At 48.5% G+C, this 15,235-nt stretch overlaps 5 protein-coding genes across 5 annotated transcripts; 1 reads left to right on the forward strand and 4 right to left on the reverse strand.

The window, feature by feature from the left end:
- Positions 1–1,568: 1,568 nt before the first annotated feature.
- CDV56_107017 (putative plasma membrane antiporter) lies at positions 1,569–3,701 on the reverse strand (the record flags this gene model as incomplete). Its single annotated transcript, XM_026760636.1, has 9 exons — positions 1,569–1,942; positions 1,996–2,097; positions 2,147–2,513; positions 2,563–2,611; positions 2,663–3,044; positions 3,142–3,304; positions 3,362–3,468; positions 3,516–3,584; positions 3,644–3,701. The coding sequence occupies 9 exons, from the start codon at positions 3,699–3,701 to the stop codon at positions 1,569–1,571; spliced, it is 1,671 nt and encodes a 556-aa protein (XP_026616663.1).
- A 1,443-nt stretch (positions 3,702–5,144) lies between these two features.
- On the reverse strand, positions 5,145–6,056 carry CDV56_107180 (PEX11 family protein; the record flags this gene model as incomplete). Its single annotated transcript, XM_026760799.1, has 3 exons — positions 5,145–5,307; positions 5,364–5,841; positions 5,990–6,056. The coding sequence occupies 3 exons, from the start codon at positions 6,054–6,056 to the stop codon at positions 5,145–5,147; spliced, it is 708 nt and encodes a 235-aa protein (XP_026616664.1).
- A 1,086-nt stretch (positions 6,057–7,142) lies between these two features.
- Positions 7,143–8,877, reverse strand: CDV56_107271 (putative MFS phospholipid transporter (Git1); the record flags this gene model as incomplete). Its single annotated transcript, XM_026760890.1, has 5 exons — positions 7,143–7,238; positions 7,309–7,890; positions 7,943–7,961; positions 8,025–8,623; positions 8,695–8,877. 5 exons carry the CDS (start codon positions 8,875–8,877, stop codon positions 7,143–7,145), a joined length of 1,479 nt encoding a protein of 492 aa, XP_026616665.1.
- A 1,837-nt stretch (positions 8,878–10,714) lies between these two features.
- Positions 10,715–12,326, forward strand: CDV56_107442 (proteasome regulatory particle lid subunit RPN7; the record flags this gene model as incomplete). The annotated part of the gene is made up of 3 exons (XM_026761061.1): positions 10,715–11,173; positions 11,254–12,080; positions 12,134–12,326. The coding sequence occupies 3 exons, from the start codon at positions 10,715–10,717 to the stop codon at positions 12,324–12,326; spliced, it is 1,479 nt and encodes a 492-aa protein (XP_026616666.1).
- A 1,953-nt stretch (positions 12,327–14,279) lies between these two features.
- Positions 14,280–15,132, reverse strand: CDV56_107593 (uncharacterized protein; the record flags this gene model as incomplete). Its single annotated transcript, XM_026761212.1, has 2 exons — positions 14,280–14,623; positions 14,676–15,132. 2 exons carry the CDS (start codon positions 15,130–15,132, stop codon positions 14,280–14,282), a joined length of 801 nt encoding a protein of 266 aa, XP_026616667.1.
- Between the last annotated feature and the right edge of the window lie 103 nt (positions 15,133–15,235).

Genomic DNA, 15,235 nt, shown 5'->3' on the forward strand with positions numbered 1-15,235 from the left:
TAGGTTTTTTGGAAGAAAAATGGCTTGCAGCTCGTGACTGCAGTTCTTGTTTGGAGTCACCAGACCAGTCTCCAGAACAGCACTATTTCAGCTCCCTTGCTCCTTGCTCGTCTGCAAACACCTCAACCCTCCAACCGAGTTCTATTGACGTTTTCGAGTTTCGACAGTTGTTATCCTTCAAAGCAAACCCGATACTCGCCGAAGGGTAAATCCCCAGCTGAATCGAGAACGCCAAGCTCCAGCATCTCTGCAGAGTGAAAAGAAATCCACCCGTATCCCCATGTAGCATAATCCAATAGTAGCAATGGCATCCTCCCGATCCCGAAGTCCAACCGGGTGGAAGTATCCACTGAATGTCGAGACTATTTGACACTTTGACTTTGTCTTCGGGTGACCGATCATAGAGCAGCACCTTTCTGATCCGAGGACTGTGCTCCCCGAGTATGAGATCGGGTCGTAGGACTGGACACATTGGGATGGCTAAGATTCCTTCGAATAGCTCTCACAGATTGGTTTCACCTACGTCTAAGCTAGATTAGAACTATGAAGCACTACTGTCTCGCAAAAATGCTATGCTTGTGTATATGTGGGGAGAGTGATACCAAACAGATTTCCTAAATAGGCAATTTAGAGTGAATTCAATTGCATTGGGATGGCAGTGACTAATGGGCTCTGGCTAAGATAGAATTTTGACTCGCTACATGTCAAGAAGATGTTGGGTCGGACATGTACATTTCTATCTGTTCACATACTAGTTGCTGTCGATTTCAGCTCCTCACCACCGAAGGATATATATTCAGAGAACCTCCACCCATCCAACACCTAGGTACACAACTGAATTAGAAATGAGTGAAGCTCACTATCTGCACACGAACCAGCCTCATCTAATTCCTGAATACCGTAGTCACCTGCTCATCCTCACCTCTATTTACTCACCCTGTTAGATACCTAGTTAGTTAGAAACAATCAGCTGCCTGTTGGACAACCTACTACAAACCAATCACCAAGCAACCAAGGCGGGGCACTCACTGACAGCCGGCGGGGTACAAGCAAAACAAACCATCCTACCTTCGCTTATTTACTAAATATTCTCTGATTCCTCTCTACCTGACTCATCTTCGCCCACAAAGGTACTCAAACCACTCATACATCTGTCCCATTTATCAACAAGGTATATCTCTATATTTGCTGTATTGACGACCCAAACGAGCTAATCCTCATCGGCGGTTTAGATCTACATCCCCCGCAACTCAAAATGGCCGGTCACAACGCTTGTCCCTCCTGCGGTGCTTCCATCTCGGGCGAGAAGAAGACTTGCTCTTCTTGTGGAAAGGTAGCTCTCTTGCAATCTGTACGGTTGAGTGGTATGGCTGACGGTGATAGACTTGCCCCGTTTGAACCCCTGGAGCGAACTCGCTGAGGTGGTGGGGTTTGTTTCCAGATGGGAGAGAGGGGGCTCTGCTTCACAATGCATGATGTTATGATGAATGATAGGAATGAAGTTTTGCGATCCTCATTATGAGTCGTGACTCTGAACTAAATAGTCTATCGTAAGATCAACATGATCATCAAACCATTTCCGTCGTATCAACCGCTCGGTCGACTTTTTGCATGGACTCTTGCGTGCAGGGTCGATCGGCGCTTCCACCAGAGCGACTTTCTTCACTCTGTCTCAGTATCGCCTCTGTATCGTCGCGAGAGGATCGTCTCGTTTGCGCTTCCTCGTCGTCCGGCGATCGGGAAAAGCGGTTGTTCACGATCATCGAGTGTCGCCCCCGATCAACCGTACTGTTATTCGGGAGGGGCTCATTCTCCGAAAGAAGGGCGACTTCCACCGGATGATCGCAGATACAGGGGACCTTGAATATCTTGTATAAAGCGTTGAGCGCGGGGACGGACAGGCCGTGGATGATGATGGAAAAAAGAACCAGCCAGTATACAACTAAGGGAGCGTCAGAACATCCACTTGCTATCGGTGAATGATGGATATCATACCTGGAGTGATGGCAGCAGTCAAATTGTTGATTTCTCGGTCACTCTTCCCAGGGGCTGGGAATAATCGACGGGTGTATTCTGCATATGCAATCGCCCCCACACCTGCTCACGCCTGTCAGTTCAGATCTTATGCAACGGCTTCAAGACTCACCAATCGGTCCAAAGTATCCCATGAACAAGGCTTCCTTCCAGTTACTGCACACCTTTGGCATGAAACGGTACCCAAGCAGAATCGCCGGCATACGACGAAAAACCAGAATCAGGAATCCCAATGCGATCAGCCGCCAGACTGTGATACCCGTCGTGTCCGGCATATGAAACTGATCCCATGGCATAACCGCGCCGAGGTACATGAATGTCCCGAAATTCAACAGCGTTTCCAGTGTCGAGTTGAAGGCATCATGCCGGGCTTGCGACTCCGCGTGATACAGACCGTCCCAGTTCAATGCGTTCCCGGCGACGAAACAAGCCAACGTCTCATCGGAACCGAAGCAACCGCACGTGCCGACAATGAATAACTAACGAGATTATTAGTGCCGTTCTACCATCAGTTAGAATCAAACTTACCCCGACAGCCACAGGCATGAGGGAGAAACATTCGTTATCGATCCATCTCCTATTGCAAAGGTGAGCGGGAGGCCTCGAAAGCACGTCATCCGTCACGTACCTCTTAGAAGCGATATTGAGAAGTTTGCGGCTGACGAAGCCTATGAGAGCACCATATCCCGAGCCCAATACCATCATATAGAGCACACCTTCGATAGCCCAGTGCCTCATAGCGCGGGTAACTCCACCGCCGAAACGTCCGATATCAGCCGTGCCCAGCGAGTCCGGGATCCCCCTTGCCAAATCAAACTCTTCCAGACTGACCGTGTTCTCAGGTGCCTCGGCGTACCGCAAAAGTGCCACAGCCAGTAGTAGGAAGGGAAAGCCAAATCCGTCGTTACCCCCTGCCTCGGACGAGATGAATTCACGGAGAGGACGACGAACATAGTTGTCGGCAAAAGGGCCCTTTGCAATTGCTTGAGATAGGATCGGATCGGTGCATGCTACACAGGAGCCGATTATAAGAGCCGATAGCTGTTCTCGAACATCAGTAACAGATTGCAACGACGGATGACATAGGTCGACACACGAAGGAAATACGTGGAATCATGAGCATGATGCATCCAGATGTCGCAAGCCAACCGATGGCAGTGAGTGGAAGTAAGCAGATGGTCATTTCCTTGAACCGTTCCTTCAGATATTTCTTCGGCAATTGATATCCAACTTTGACTAATTGGATGCCAATGACCAGGCGAGCCAAGTCCTAGGCCAAGTCAGCATAAACTACCCAGATAGGACCACCCATTCAGGCAGGACCTACGTAGGTGACATCGTGGTCTCCATCGCTATCGTCACGGGTCCATTGGGAAATCTTGAGAAACCTCGCAGCAGCCGGTCCAAAAGCGACGCCGGTCAGGAAAGCAGGCACTAATCATAATCAGCAACAATAGAATCCACAAGAAAAGCAAACATACAAGCTTCACCCAAGTACCATCTTTGTTTGATTTTCAGCGATATGAATCCGAATAAGAGGATGTATGTGCCTTCGATTAATGGTGAGTCAGCGACGATCAACCATTCAATTGCCCTCAAAAGTCCATACTTATAACCGCCAATACAACATTGAAGTTATCAATATCGAGAATAGGGTGTAACATCATTTCTCGAAATCGACGGCTAAAGGACAGTTCAGGTAGGTTGACGGGAGAGAGACGGGATGCCCTCAACTCTCTAGACAAGTCTCGCAAGGCTTGCGCAGAGAAGCCCAGTCTGTCGACTCCTTCATTGACCTGGTATGTTCTTAAAACTGTCAAGTCTCGCTAGAATGGCTTTCAAAAAGATGCAGAAGCTTTGGCAGGATGAAAGCCTCCGGAACCACTTGGAAGAGGTAACAGCTGGCAAGGGATAGACAGCGATAAGGATTCCACCTTGAGCCCGTCATTGTTATGTATCCCTTTGTATTGTTGCCTGCCTTCAAACAAGGCCCGCTGGGTAATTGCATGCTTGAGTGGGTCATATATTGGCCCTTGCAGGACAAAACTATTTGGTCTTAAAGCTTGGCTGCACAAATTGAGACTGATCGACGGGCTATGGTTGGGTCGACGGCAGATCTCGAAGATCAGTCTTTCATTTTCACAGTAGGAACTAAGCAGAGACGCCGCTGAGAATGCCAATGAATGCCTAGGCCGTCGAGAAGCTCTTGGGCTGGCATGCTTCATCGTCATCCATGGCCCATATATGGTGATCCGACATACTTGCAAGTTGCGGCATGCCGAGAATGAAACTCGAGCTTGGATCTATCAGTGTCGCTGGGACCCTTATCAGCAAAGCCAGGACACCTAATCTTCAATTGGCTAGTCACAACTCACAAGTCACCCGAAAAAGAAACTATGATGGAACTGATCGATAGCCTGCAATAGCCATCGGCCAACGTGACATATCCCTGAGGAATATTTTCAGCGTCCCACTCACGAAGCCAAATGAGGAAAAAGAACGTAAAATCACAAGTGGTGTTACAACGTCAAAGAATTTCCGAGTGAGAGCTCAGATAAGTATGATCGAATCCAACTGACAGGGACACAGGTGAGAATAACGACAAAAGTGTAGTTCCAATACATCCAAACAAACAATGTTGGCATCCGCCGCCAGTACCCGTCGACACCTCAGGCCTGACACAAGTATCCGCATGTGAAAGCCCCCGTTTCACATGACGGCGGGACACAACAGGAGAAAAGCTGCATCCTTCCAGCGGTCGATAAATCTCGGCAAGAGCAAGATATATCATTCAAGGTTGAGGTCAAGATCACCAGGAGAAAAGGTATGAAAATCAAATGCAAATCGTTGATGACTAAGTAGCATAAACAAGAAGGTGTATTCGATAAAAGTTACATACGCCCATGAAAGACAAGTAGTAGCTGGACGTGGCTTCAACCGTCGAACTGAGCTCAAGAAGCTCAAAATAGTGAATAAGAAATCGTGTCTGAGGTGAACATTTTCCTCGAATCCATAATTGTATAGCTCGCATAAACCTTGCCTGACAAGTCAAGACTACCTTCGGAGCTGACTTCATCCACTCAATGAGAAGGGCAATCGATCGCATTCGTCTATGCGGTCTTACGCCACTGCGACCACACTCCGATCAAACTGCTGATAGTACCGGCAATGCCCACAATTCCGTCATCGAGGGAGGCGAGACCAAGCGCCGAGACGGGCACGGTCAAGTCGCACAAGTCGGAGATCAGCTGGATACGGGCGGCGGCACGTTCCCTGATACGCGTCAGTACACCATGATTTTTAAACAGTACTGAGACCAGATAACATACTTTTCGAGCTTCTTGGCCTCTACGACACCCTCTCCCTCCTTACGGTCGAGTGTCTTCTCCTTCTCCTGCAGCCTCCACAAAGTGTAAAGTCCAGCGACAGCGCTGCAGGCCAATCCCGCCATCCAAGAGCGATAGGCAGACTCTTGCAGCCGCTTGGCCGCAGCAAGCTTCCTAACACCGATCACGTCGACGACTGTGATAGTGTCGAGAGTCAGGTAACCAGCATAACCGAGCTGGCGTCCGATGGCGAGGTACCGAAGGACAGGGTCGATCGGGCTCTTGTTGTCAGCGGCAAGCGCGGCAGCCTTGAGATGCTCCACGAATTTTCCAATTCTGAGGATCTTTCGTGTTGTGCCGAACTGCTTCTTGATGGCATTGTAGGGATCGATGGCGGACTGGGGGCGGTTGGTGCGGTAGAGATACCAGGCGTAGAAGCGGGAGAAGTATTGCAGGGTACGCAGGATCTTGTCACGACCGACTGTGAATCATTAGCAACCATCTCTTCCATGAGGGTCAGATTTTTTTGATCGAACAGAATTTCTAGAGAAAACAACGGCACGTCGACTGGTGCTCCATGTTTACTCCCGATCTCCCTCTCCTGATCAGAGTGCAAGATAACGACGTACCAGTTGTCGCGACAAAGCGCAAGTAGTGCGCCAAAGCAGGATGATAAACCAGAGCGTCTGCAACCATTTTCGGAATATGAAGACTTTAGTATTCTCGATCTTACTCGTGGGCGGTTACTCCGATGATCGGTCTCTGGGCGTCAGAGAAGGTAAGAGAAGGGCAAGGTGCCACGGAGACGACAGGCCAGCTGGTAGGATCAAAAACGAAATGGATTAAGAGGAACAGCAAGACGGAGAAAAAGCCCCCACAAACAAAAGAAGTATAAAGGAAAGATGGGGACGAGGAGAAATTAGTAGGAAGGATACGGAGTTGGGCGTCTGGGGGAGAATGGATCACGGTCGGCAAATGACCCCCCGGGGACGGAGCCGCCGTTTGTCACCATCAACCTCGGTTCATCTAGCACATCTTGTGGAGGTACGGAGTATGGAAATCACAATCCGACCTGTGAACCGAAGCTACCTAGCAATCAATCTGTGGGGCCTCCTCTTGTCCAACCGTGTACAACAGACTCAATCATGTCTGCATCATATTCAAAGGATATACCAATATGCTAGATATTATGCCAGCAGACATCGCATGAAGCTCTACTTAGCTCTCTCATGCTCTCTATCTCCTGTCACGTGATATGGTAGTTATCAGCTTTGACATGAATTCGGTCATTTTCGAGACGGATGGGTCACGCAAGTCACGTGAGTTGACCAAATATCAGATGGCATACGGGCTACTGCAAAGCACTAACTGGGTCATCATGCACTATATTTTCTGGAGATCAATGCTTAGAGGTATACTACATCGTGCATGGGGCAATCGCAAGTCTCTGGCCTCGCAGCCGAGTCAACCAATGGAGATGTCCGCACGGTACAATTATTTCTACCAATCGTCTTCATTTCAGGGCGTTGGGCTGTCATACTGCTTGGGGCCTCGAAGTAACTCGGTGGCAGGTCGCTTGGGAGACAAGGTGGCTTTTCATCCCTATCGAACTCGTGGCTAAGATCACTTTTCTTGAATGTCGCAGACCGGTCATTCGATTATTGGCGGTAGTACAGGGTGGGAAAAGGGAATGGAGCCTGAGTCGGCGGACAGATTTATGGGCGATGACGATGTGCGAAAGATACGATGATGCAATGGTAAGTGGAGCAGACAGAAGACGAATCACTGTTGCGCGCCGTTGTTTCCCAGAGTTGAGGTATCATAACCTTGAGCCTCGAGGTAAGCACGGAACTTGGCGTCCTCTTCGGTAATCGTATCCTAATAAGTGGTGTCAGTCACTTGTCCTGGAATGACAGTGTGCGAAGTTCATGTTCAAATCAAAACATACCTGCCCAATAGGTGGCAGCATGAAGTAGGCCAGGAATGCACTGAAGATGCATAACGAGCTGCTGACAAAGTAAGGATCCTGTCCCTGGCGCACGGCATTGGGGGCATTATTCTGGATTATTGGGAACACATAAGTGCCAACAAAAGCGCCTATCTTGCCAAATGCGGCAGCGATCGCGTAGTACTGGCCACGGATGGAAGTTGCACTGGTCTTTGCAGCGCATAAACCAATGTTGTCCCCGGGCCCGAATTCACCGAGAGATGAGAAGATGCCATAGACAACGACAAACGCCGCAACGTTCTTTGGTTCCTTGAGATATGCGTAGCATCCCGCCATGATAAAGCCGACGATACCCTGCAGGGCAACCCCGAGAGCCAACGTGTTGCGCGGACCTATCCAGTCGCTCGTCAATGCACCCAAAAACGAACCTGGGATGTAGAAAAGATTGGTGACTGTGCTCCATCCAAAAGTCTTCCAGAGAGGAGCGCTGTCGCCCAGAATGACTGAGAGCCATTCGGACGAGTAGATGCCGAACGAATAGGCCGAAAAATCATAGATGAACCAGATCAGGGAAACCACAAGCTGATATAGTTAGCTAAAGGTCCATTCGAGGGGAAGCGGAAAGGGATCGAACCAGGCGCTTCCAGTAGTACCTGTGGAGGGACTTGGTCAGCATCGGTGAAGAAAAGGAGAGGAAGAGATGTTGGTGACCTTACCTTATGATTAACCAAATAGGGAACTTGTGCATGCGTTGCCTGTTGAATTCCTCCGGCTCGTTCAACTTCAATCGCAGGTAGAACAGACTCAGAGGCGGAATGACACCTAGTCCTAGAGCCACGCGCCAAGCAGCACGCATGTGGTTCTCGGTAAAGATCAACATCAAAATCATGGCAACCAGAGAAGAGACGACGAATCCAAAGTCAATCTGGAAGTTCGTGAACATAATGAACCAGCGGTTGCGATGGCCGCTCTTCAGCTCGCCTGTGCTTTCCGCTGCTGCTACACTTCCCGCAGGGTACTCTCCACCTATGCCGATTCCCAGAAAGAACCGATACGCCGTCAGAGCGGCGAACAAACCAGCTTGGCTACCATGAGCTCCGTAAGAGCCGGCAGACAGAGCGCTGAAAATGATCAGGATCACCGTGGAGATCATCAAAGCCCACTTCCTCGACCAATGGTCACTGACGTATCCAAAAACGAGTTGTCCGAGTACGGTTCCTGCAAAGACGATGGAAGAGACATTCCTGCTGGCAGGGGAGTTTTTGTACGTGTGTGGGTAAATCTTGCTTAGCATGGTATTGACTGGCCCAATGACCTAGGCGTCAAGGTCAGTAAGCACTTAAGGGACAATTGAATACGGTGACAAGTGTTGAGGGTAATACATACTCCATTGAGGTAACCATCAGAAAAGAGACCGGCGCCGCAAGCAATGGTTGGCCAACTGCGCTCCCAGCGACTTTTCTGCGTATTCTCCAGTGGAATCTCTTCGATGGGTATTGGATCGAAAGAGTTGGAGGCCTTTTCAGGTGCCGTCCCAGGAAAAGACGGAGCGTCTCCCTTGGAAGTCATCTTCTCTCTGCCGTGGTGTAGCAATCTGGCCTTGAGAGTGTTTGCTTAGAAGCGGGGGCCAGAAGGGAACGAGACAGACAGGTTTCCTTGTTGACACAAGAACCACGCCAACAGATCTCAGTCACTTTCCCGGGCCTACCTTAGAATAAAAGGAGGGGACAGAGATGGAAGATTGACGAGGAGGTCGCAGAAGAAAAGAGTGAGGAAGAGAAAAAGTCCAAGTATGAAAAGAGGAAACAGAATCCCCTCGAAGGGGCACATGGTGATAATGCATATCGCAAGACCGATTCTAGCCACTAAACATTCACCATTCTGGATCTATTCCCCATTTACCAGCCTGTGCATCCTAGTTGGAAGCATTGGCTTGCACCGTCCAACAGCAGTTATTCCTGTGAGATACTGTTGTATCGAGGTGGATATAGTGGGGCCACTTTCTTAGAAGGCGGGCTAAGCTTTGCCTTTCTTCCATAAGGTGAACGGGTTCATCCATCAACTTGTATTGTTATTGGACGCCCACTAATTCAGTCTAAACTCGGTCGAATCCTGTCGAAACAAGAAACAGAGCATGTGGCCATGTGCAGCGCATCCATGCGATGCCGTAGAGTTATAGATGCGTTATGGCTTACAGGCAATGCAGTCCGTACTAATCAGCCAGTCTGATGGTAAGCGCATGCTTCGCTGGAAAATCTTACTCGTCGCCGTGACTTTTGAAAGAATAGACAGACCATCTCGAAACCCCCTGTCCTTCATCTGCTAGTCTGATACGGAGGGGGTAAGAAGTTTTCATTAGCGACCATCAACGGGAGGGGGGTGTTCTGATGGACAAGCACAGATAAGCTCAGAAGCAGACATTTCACATAGTGTGTGTTTAATCCTTCTTTCTATAATCCCAGAGTACCTTGCTTCTGCTCAACGTTCATTGAAAACCGCTTTTGACGCTCGACATATCGACAATAGACGACGCTTGTATGTATCGGTCTTCGATTCCGATCAGGACATTCTTGATGCCAACGATGCCCACTTGCATCATAGGCGTCGGCCTCTCCGAAGCCGAAGCCCATAGCATCAGCACTTGCAGCGTGCGGCGCGGAAAATTCACACTGTAGAGATCTCAGGCGATAACAGCCCAGAGATCAGGAGCCTGGAATGAGCAGATAGGCTGGCTGCATATGCTAAGGACGATTTGATCAACCATAGGAAATAAGTCTTATATTTCTACTATAGGAGACTAGTAAGAGATAAAGAAGTTTGTACTCCTCTAGATTAGATCTAGTAATACTAGTAGTAGGAGGGATTACTCTGCCTAGGAAGTATAAGATAGTGCTTTACCTTTCTTAAAAGAAGGAATACTTTCTACTAAATATTAGGTTAAAATCACTACACCAACAGTATCATATGGAGATGTTTGGCCTCAAATATCAGGGGTTGACAGTTTCAAAATATATAGCCGGAGAGAGGTGTGAAATAACGGAACTCAAAGTTGAAGTCAGATACGCGTTCAAAAACACAAGAGAGATGCGTCGGGTCATCACTAAGAAGTGTACTCCTTTCATGTATTCGATTTGTCTATTCTTATCAGTAGTATAGTATTTGTAGTCAAGTAAGTATGCATTTCGAACAGCGATGATGTGGACAACAGTTGCCTCGGAGCGGAACTTCTTTGATCCAGCTGAGCTCAGGTCAGCTATGTTACGTGATGTATCTGCTGCGACTAGATTCCCGTCAACAGACCTACCTACACAAGCATCGCTCTACTACTCACCAAGACCCGTTTCCGCCATTCTCTCCCTCAAACTTATCCGTCTCTTGTAATAATTTCCTCCTTCTCATCGCCATCATGGGGTCTGATCCGCAGTACATCAAGTTTCCTGACCTCACCCTCGCCCAGCATGTCTTCAACCTCTCCAACCCATCATGCCCCCAGACCGTACGGCAGACATCGCTGAAGAGAATCCAGGATGCTATCTCAGAGCATAAGATGGCTCCTTTCTACCGACACCTCGCACACCCCGTCGAAGGCATTCTGAACTATTCTGGCGAAGGTGTACCTCAGCATGGCACCAGCGGGTCGAACAAGGCCTTGATTACCTCCAACTTGTTGGCGTCTCGGAAATCATCACAGAAGATCGATTTCCCATGGGATGAAGCGCTATACCAGTCCTTGGTCGAGGATAACAAGAAAGAGCTGGAAGCCTTCCAGAAGGAAGAAGGCGAGGCTGAAGAAGCGGCTGGTGAGACCGAGGTGTTGGCTGCACGGGGGAAGCGTGCCGAATTCTGGGCACGCGTAGGAGATAAGGTGCGTTGATGACTATTTCATAGCCATGCTCATCAATGAGCTTCAGTGGTCGAATACTAATATATCGTTGTATCTTCTAGGACAAAGCTATCGAGTCACATGAAACCCTCCTTGAGAAGACAACGTTCCTCGGAACCAAGATCGATCTCGTTCTTGCTATGGTTCGAATTGGCCTCTTCTTTGGCGATGCCGTGTCTGTCAAGAAGAATATCGAAAAGGCGAATACCCTGATCGAGAGTGGTGGTGACTGGGACCGCAGGAATCGTCTCAAGGCTTACAAGGGCCTCCATCTGCTTACTGTTCGCTCCTACAACCTCGCGGCTCCTCTTCTTCTCGATAGTCTGTCTACATTCACGAGCTACGAGCTGTGCAGTTATTCGGCTCTGGTCATCTACTCGGTCCTTGCGGGCTCATTGTCCCTAAAGCGAGTAGACTTCAAAGCAAAGGTTGTGGACGCCCCAGAAATCAAGGCAATTCTCGGAGCTGGGGAGGACAGATTGGCTGCTCTGACAGGCGAAATCTCCGCTGGACAAGGTGCTGGGGATGAGGAGATGAAGGATGCATCGCCTTCGACGGCTACCCCAGGCACAGCCACCACCGCGGTCAACTTGACCACCTTGGGAACAGGTTCTGGCCTCCAGGCCGAGACAGAACCTCCCGTTGACTTTTCGTCTCTTGCCAACTTGGTCGACAGCCTTTACAGCGGCAACTACCGCACATTTTTCCGGGCATTGGCGGCCGTGGAAGATAATTTCCTCACGCAGGACCGGTACCTGTTCGAGCACCGGGCCTGGTTCGTTCGGGAGATGAGACTCCGCGCCTACCAGCAGCTGCTTCAAAGCTACCGGGTGGTTGGGTTGAATAGCATGGCAAATGACTTTGGCGTCACTGTCGACTTCCTGGATCGGTAAGATGCGACCTGTTCTATTTAATCATACAATGACTGAGTGGTGAATGCAGGGATTTGGCGAAGTTTATTGCCAGCAACCGTATCGCGTGCACCATTGATCGAGTGAACGGAATCATTGAGACAAACCGGCCTGACGACAAGAACAAGCAGTATGCTGATTTGGTCAAGCATGGTGATGCCCTCATCACGAAGCTCCAGAAGTACGGTCAGGCTGTGCGGCTACGGGGGAGCGAACGAAGCTAGAGGAATGATCTGAGTGGCATCTTGAGACATCTTCCTGTTTCTGCTCAATATTATCCCTAATGATTGTTGCGGTGAACCTGATCATTATGGACGATGCAGCGATGTGATGTCTGTCTATTTTGAATTTGATAGAGCAAAAGCAAGCGAGGCTGCTGTATCATACAACTAATGACCGAAGACAACATGATCTCAAATCGCATGATATGGTGCGATCTTGTGGACAAGTAGTGAGCTTAGTGATTTGTAATTGCATTGACCTTCAGATATCCATGTTCGTCAATTCAACGAGGCGTCATCAAAGAGCCAGTCAGGTTCACGCTGAAATCCCGCGCATCGGTGAACGAATCTAGTTCATTGATGTGCCTTGTTGCATTGTAGGCAGACAAGCAGAGTTACTTAAAATCATCATAATGATGCTCCTTTAGGTAGCCCCAGTCCATGAAGGAAGGTACTATGAAGCAATTGTCAAGTTTGGTGCCCCTGATGCTGATAGCTGCTTCAAAAAGCATTCCACATTGCTCTTGCTCATTCATCATCCAGTGGGACTGTCAGGGGATCTGTTCCTTCAGAAGCAAAGAAGAGGTAATAATCACGCTGTTCAGCCGTGTTTTCTTCCCATGGAATGAGAAGCTTTCGGATACCCACAGCCATGAGATCCTTGAACTGAGCAACTTCCAAGTTTATCCTTAGCTCGATCATGTGGTAGTATCCAATTCTGAACAAGTCCACGCATTCATCAGAGATCTCTTCGTGAAATTGGATCATTCTTCGGCCCAAAAAAACAATGTCGCTAGCGTCCGACCTCCTTTTCCTCTCACCATTGTCATCCTCTGCTCGGAGGTACCAACAATGGATCTTGACTGCCAAAGCGAAATCCAACTTCAGGATTCGAACTCCGTTCAACATGGTAGTGTTTGGACCAAGGTCCTCGAAGGTCGCCCTTTGAACAATAGTAGTAAGAATGTCGACCTTGAGTACTGAGTCCGTGATCTCTGACTTGAAACACAGTATCCCATTTTCAATGCTGATGCCGTTGATAGTCTGTAAATCCGCCAAGATTTCTCTGAGATTTGTTTCGCTTGGCACAAGTATATCCACGTCTTCTGTCGTTCTGCGGCTTCCGATTGAGATGATCGCTGCACCTCCGATGAGGACAAAAGGAGATGGAAAACAATCCCGAAGTGCTCTTATACAGCTCAAAATAGCCTCGTGATGTGACGCATAGGCCATCGAAAATATTCCCTGGTAAGGGAGCAAGTAAGTTCTTGAGCGTGCTCAAACGGGTAAATCAATTGTGCGCACTTCTGTCAACCTGCGTTGAGAGGCGAGATGGAAACAGAAGACGACAGAATTATGAATATGACTGCAGTTGCAGCTTGCAAGCTCAGTCTGCTTCCTCTTGTGGTTCTCTCGTGTTTGGAAGAAGGAATATGGAAATGGTCAGATCTCGTAGCAAACCGATAAACAGGCTGTTGAAAATGGCCATGCTGGGAATAGTAGACGAGGTTTTGGTTCCTCTGCCGGCGTACTTGCAATCTAGATCTGGAATCAAGCAAGATTGGGAAAGAGCAACGACACGTCCCGATGAGAGGCAGGAACCAGACTTTGTCAAGGAAAGTGCTATGTCGCTGCCATCCAATGTTTGCAACAGCTTTTTATCACACCATTCCTAATTTCTCGTCACCAAGGATAGTGCGGTATACAATTTCTTGATGGGAGCATGACATAGCTTTGCGGCCATATAAGGTATCATAGAAGGATTCTTCGCAAGGTTCTCTTAAGGCGAGGAACTGAATCCGAAAGCTCAGCAAAATATCAGCCTCCACTGCCAGATGCGATTTGTAAAGAAAATGCTGGGCTACGTTCGAAATTAATCCCAGTAAGCTGAGTCAAAAGGTGGTAATTCCTTTTCTTGGGAATACATTAAAACTGCTTCTTTCCCAAGTTGAACACCTATCCACATGGTGGATTATCCGCAAGGTTGATAGTGCCCTTCTGATATTTGCGTTTCAGAGCAGCCAGAGCCAAATCTTTTCTTGGTATGGATTGTCTCGCAGCTTCAACAGTAATACAACCCATACGAATCTGTTGCCGCTGCAAGCAAACTTTCTTCCTTGCAGATGGCAGAAGCACCTTCTGAAACAGATCCACAAAGAATCTATCTTCTTCTGAGAGAAGAGCTATGAGGTCCTTGGGGATGACAGCAAGGAGGTAGGAATACTGAAGCTTGAAGTACCCAGTAATATTGGTATTGAACCCAGATTTCTGATCACGTTCCGAAATGACGTCTATCAGTGCTAATGAACCAATAGTTAGCTCACGTATCATGGAGAGAGGAATTACACTTACCATGAAGATAGAATAATCTTCTGGGAAATCGACAACGTGAATCAGGGAACAGAAAAGTGTTTGCTGAGAAGCTCTCAGGCTCGAGGTTGAGATGCCAAAAGGTTGCTGGCACAAGCATGACCCTGGTAGCTTGAAGCTGAGCTGAAGGATCAACCACAAGTCTGTACCCTGGCCAACCAGCAGGACTCTCTATAGCATGCTCGTATCGGTAGGCTAGATCAACTCCCGGAACGTCGTTGAAGCCATTATCAAGTAGAATAGAGTATGCATCTTGAAGCTGCTCATCTGCAATAGCAAGGTACAAATCGCTGATGACTAGGGGATACCCCAAGATGCGGATGATGGCGTCGCCGACAATAGAGTGCCTCAGACCTGAAATTTCCAAAATTTCAGATGCACGAAACTCGGGCCACACAACCGAATCCTGTAAGCGTCCTTTGGCTCTATAATCCTCCATAGTCTTGGAGTACAGAGTAATCTCACTATGGCCTACCACAGGGGCTTAAATAAAATGGCTGGGTGACAAGGACATGAAGTTAGGAGTGTGATGCAAGTGCCAC

The sequence above is a fragment of the Aspergillus thermomutatus genome (assembly GCF_002237265.1).
Source record: "Aspergillus thermomutatus strain HMR AF 39 chromosome Unknown NODE_37, whole genome shotgun sequence".
Lineage (NCBI taxonomy): Eukaryota > Fungi > Ascomycota > Eurotiomycetes > Eurotiales > Aspergillaceae > Aspergillus > Aspergillus thermomutatus.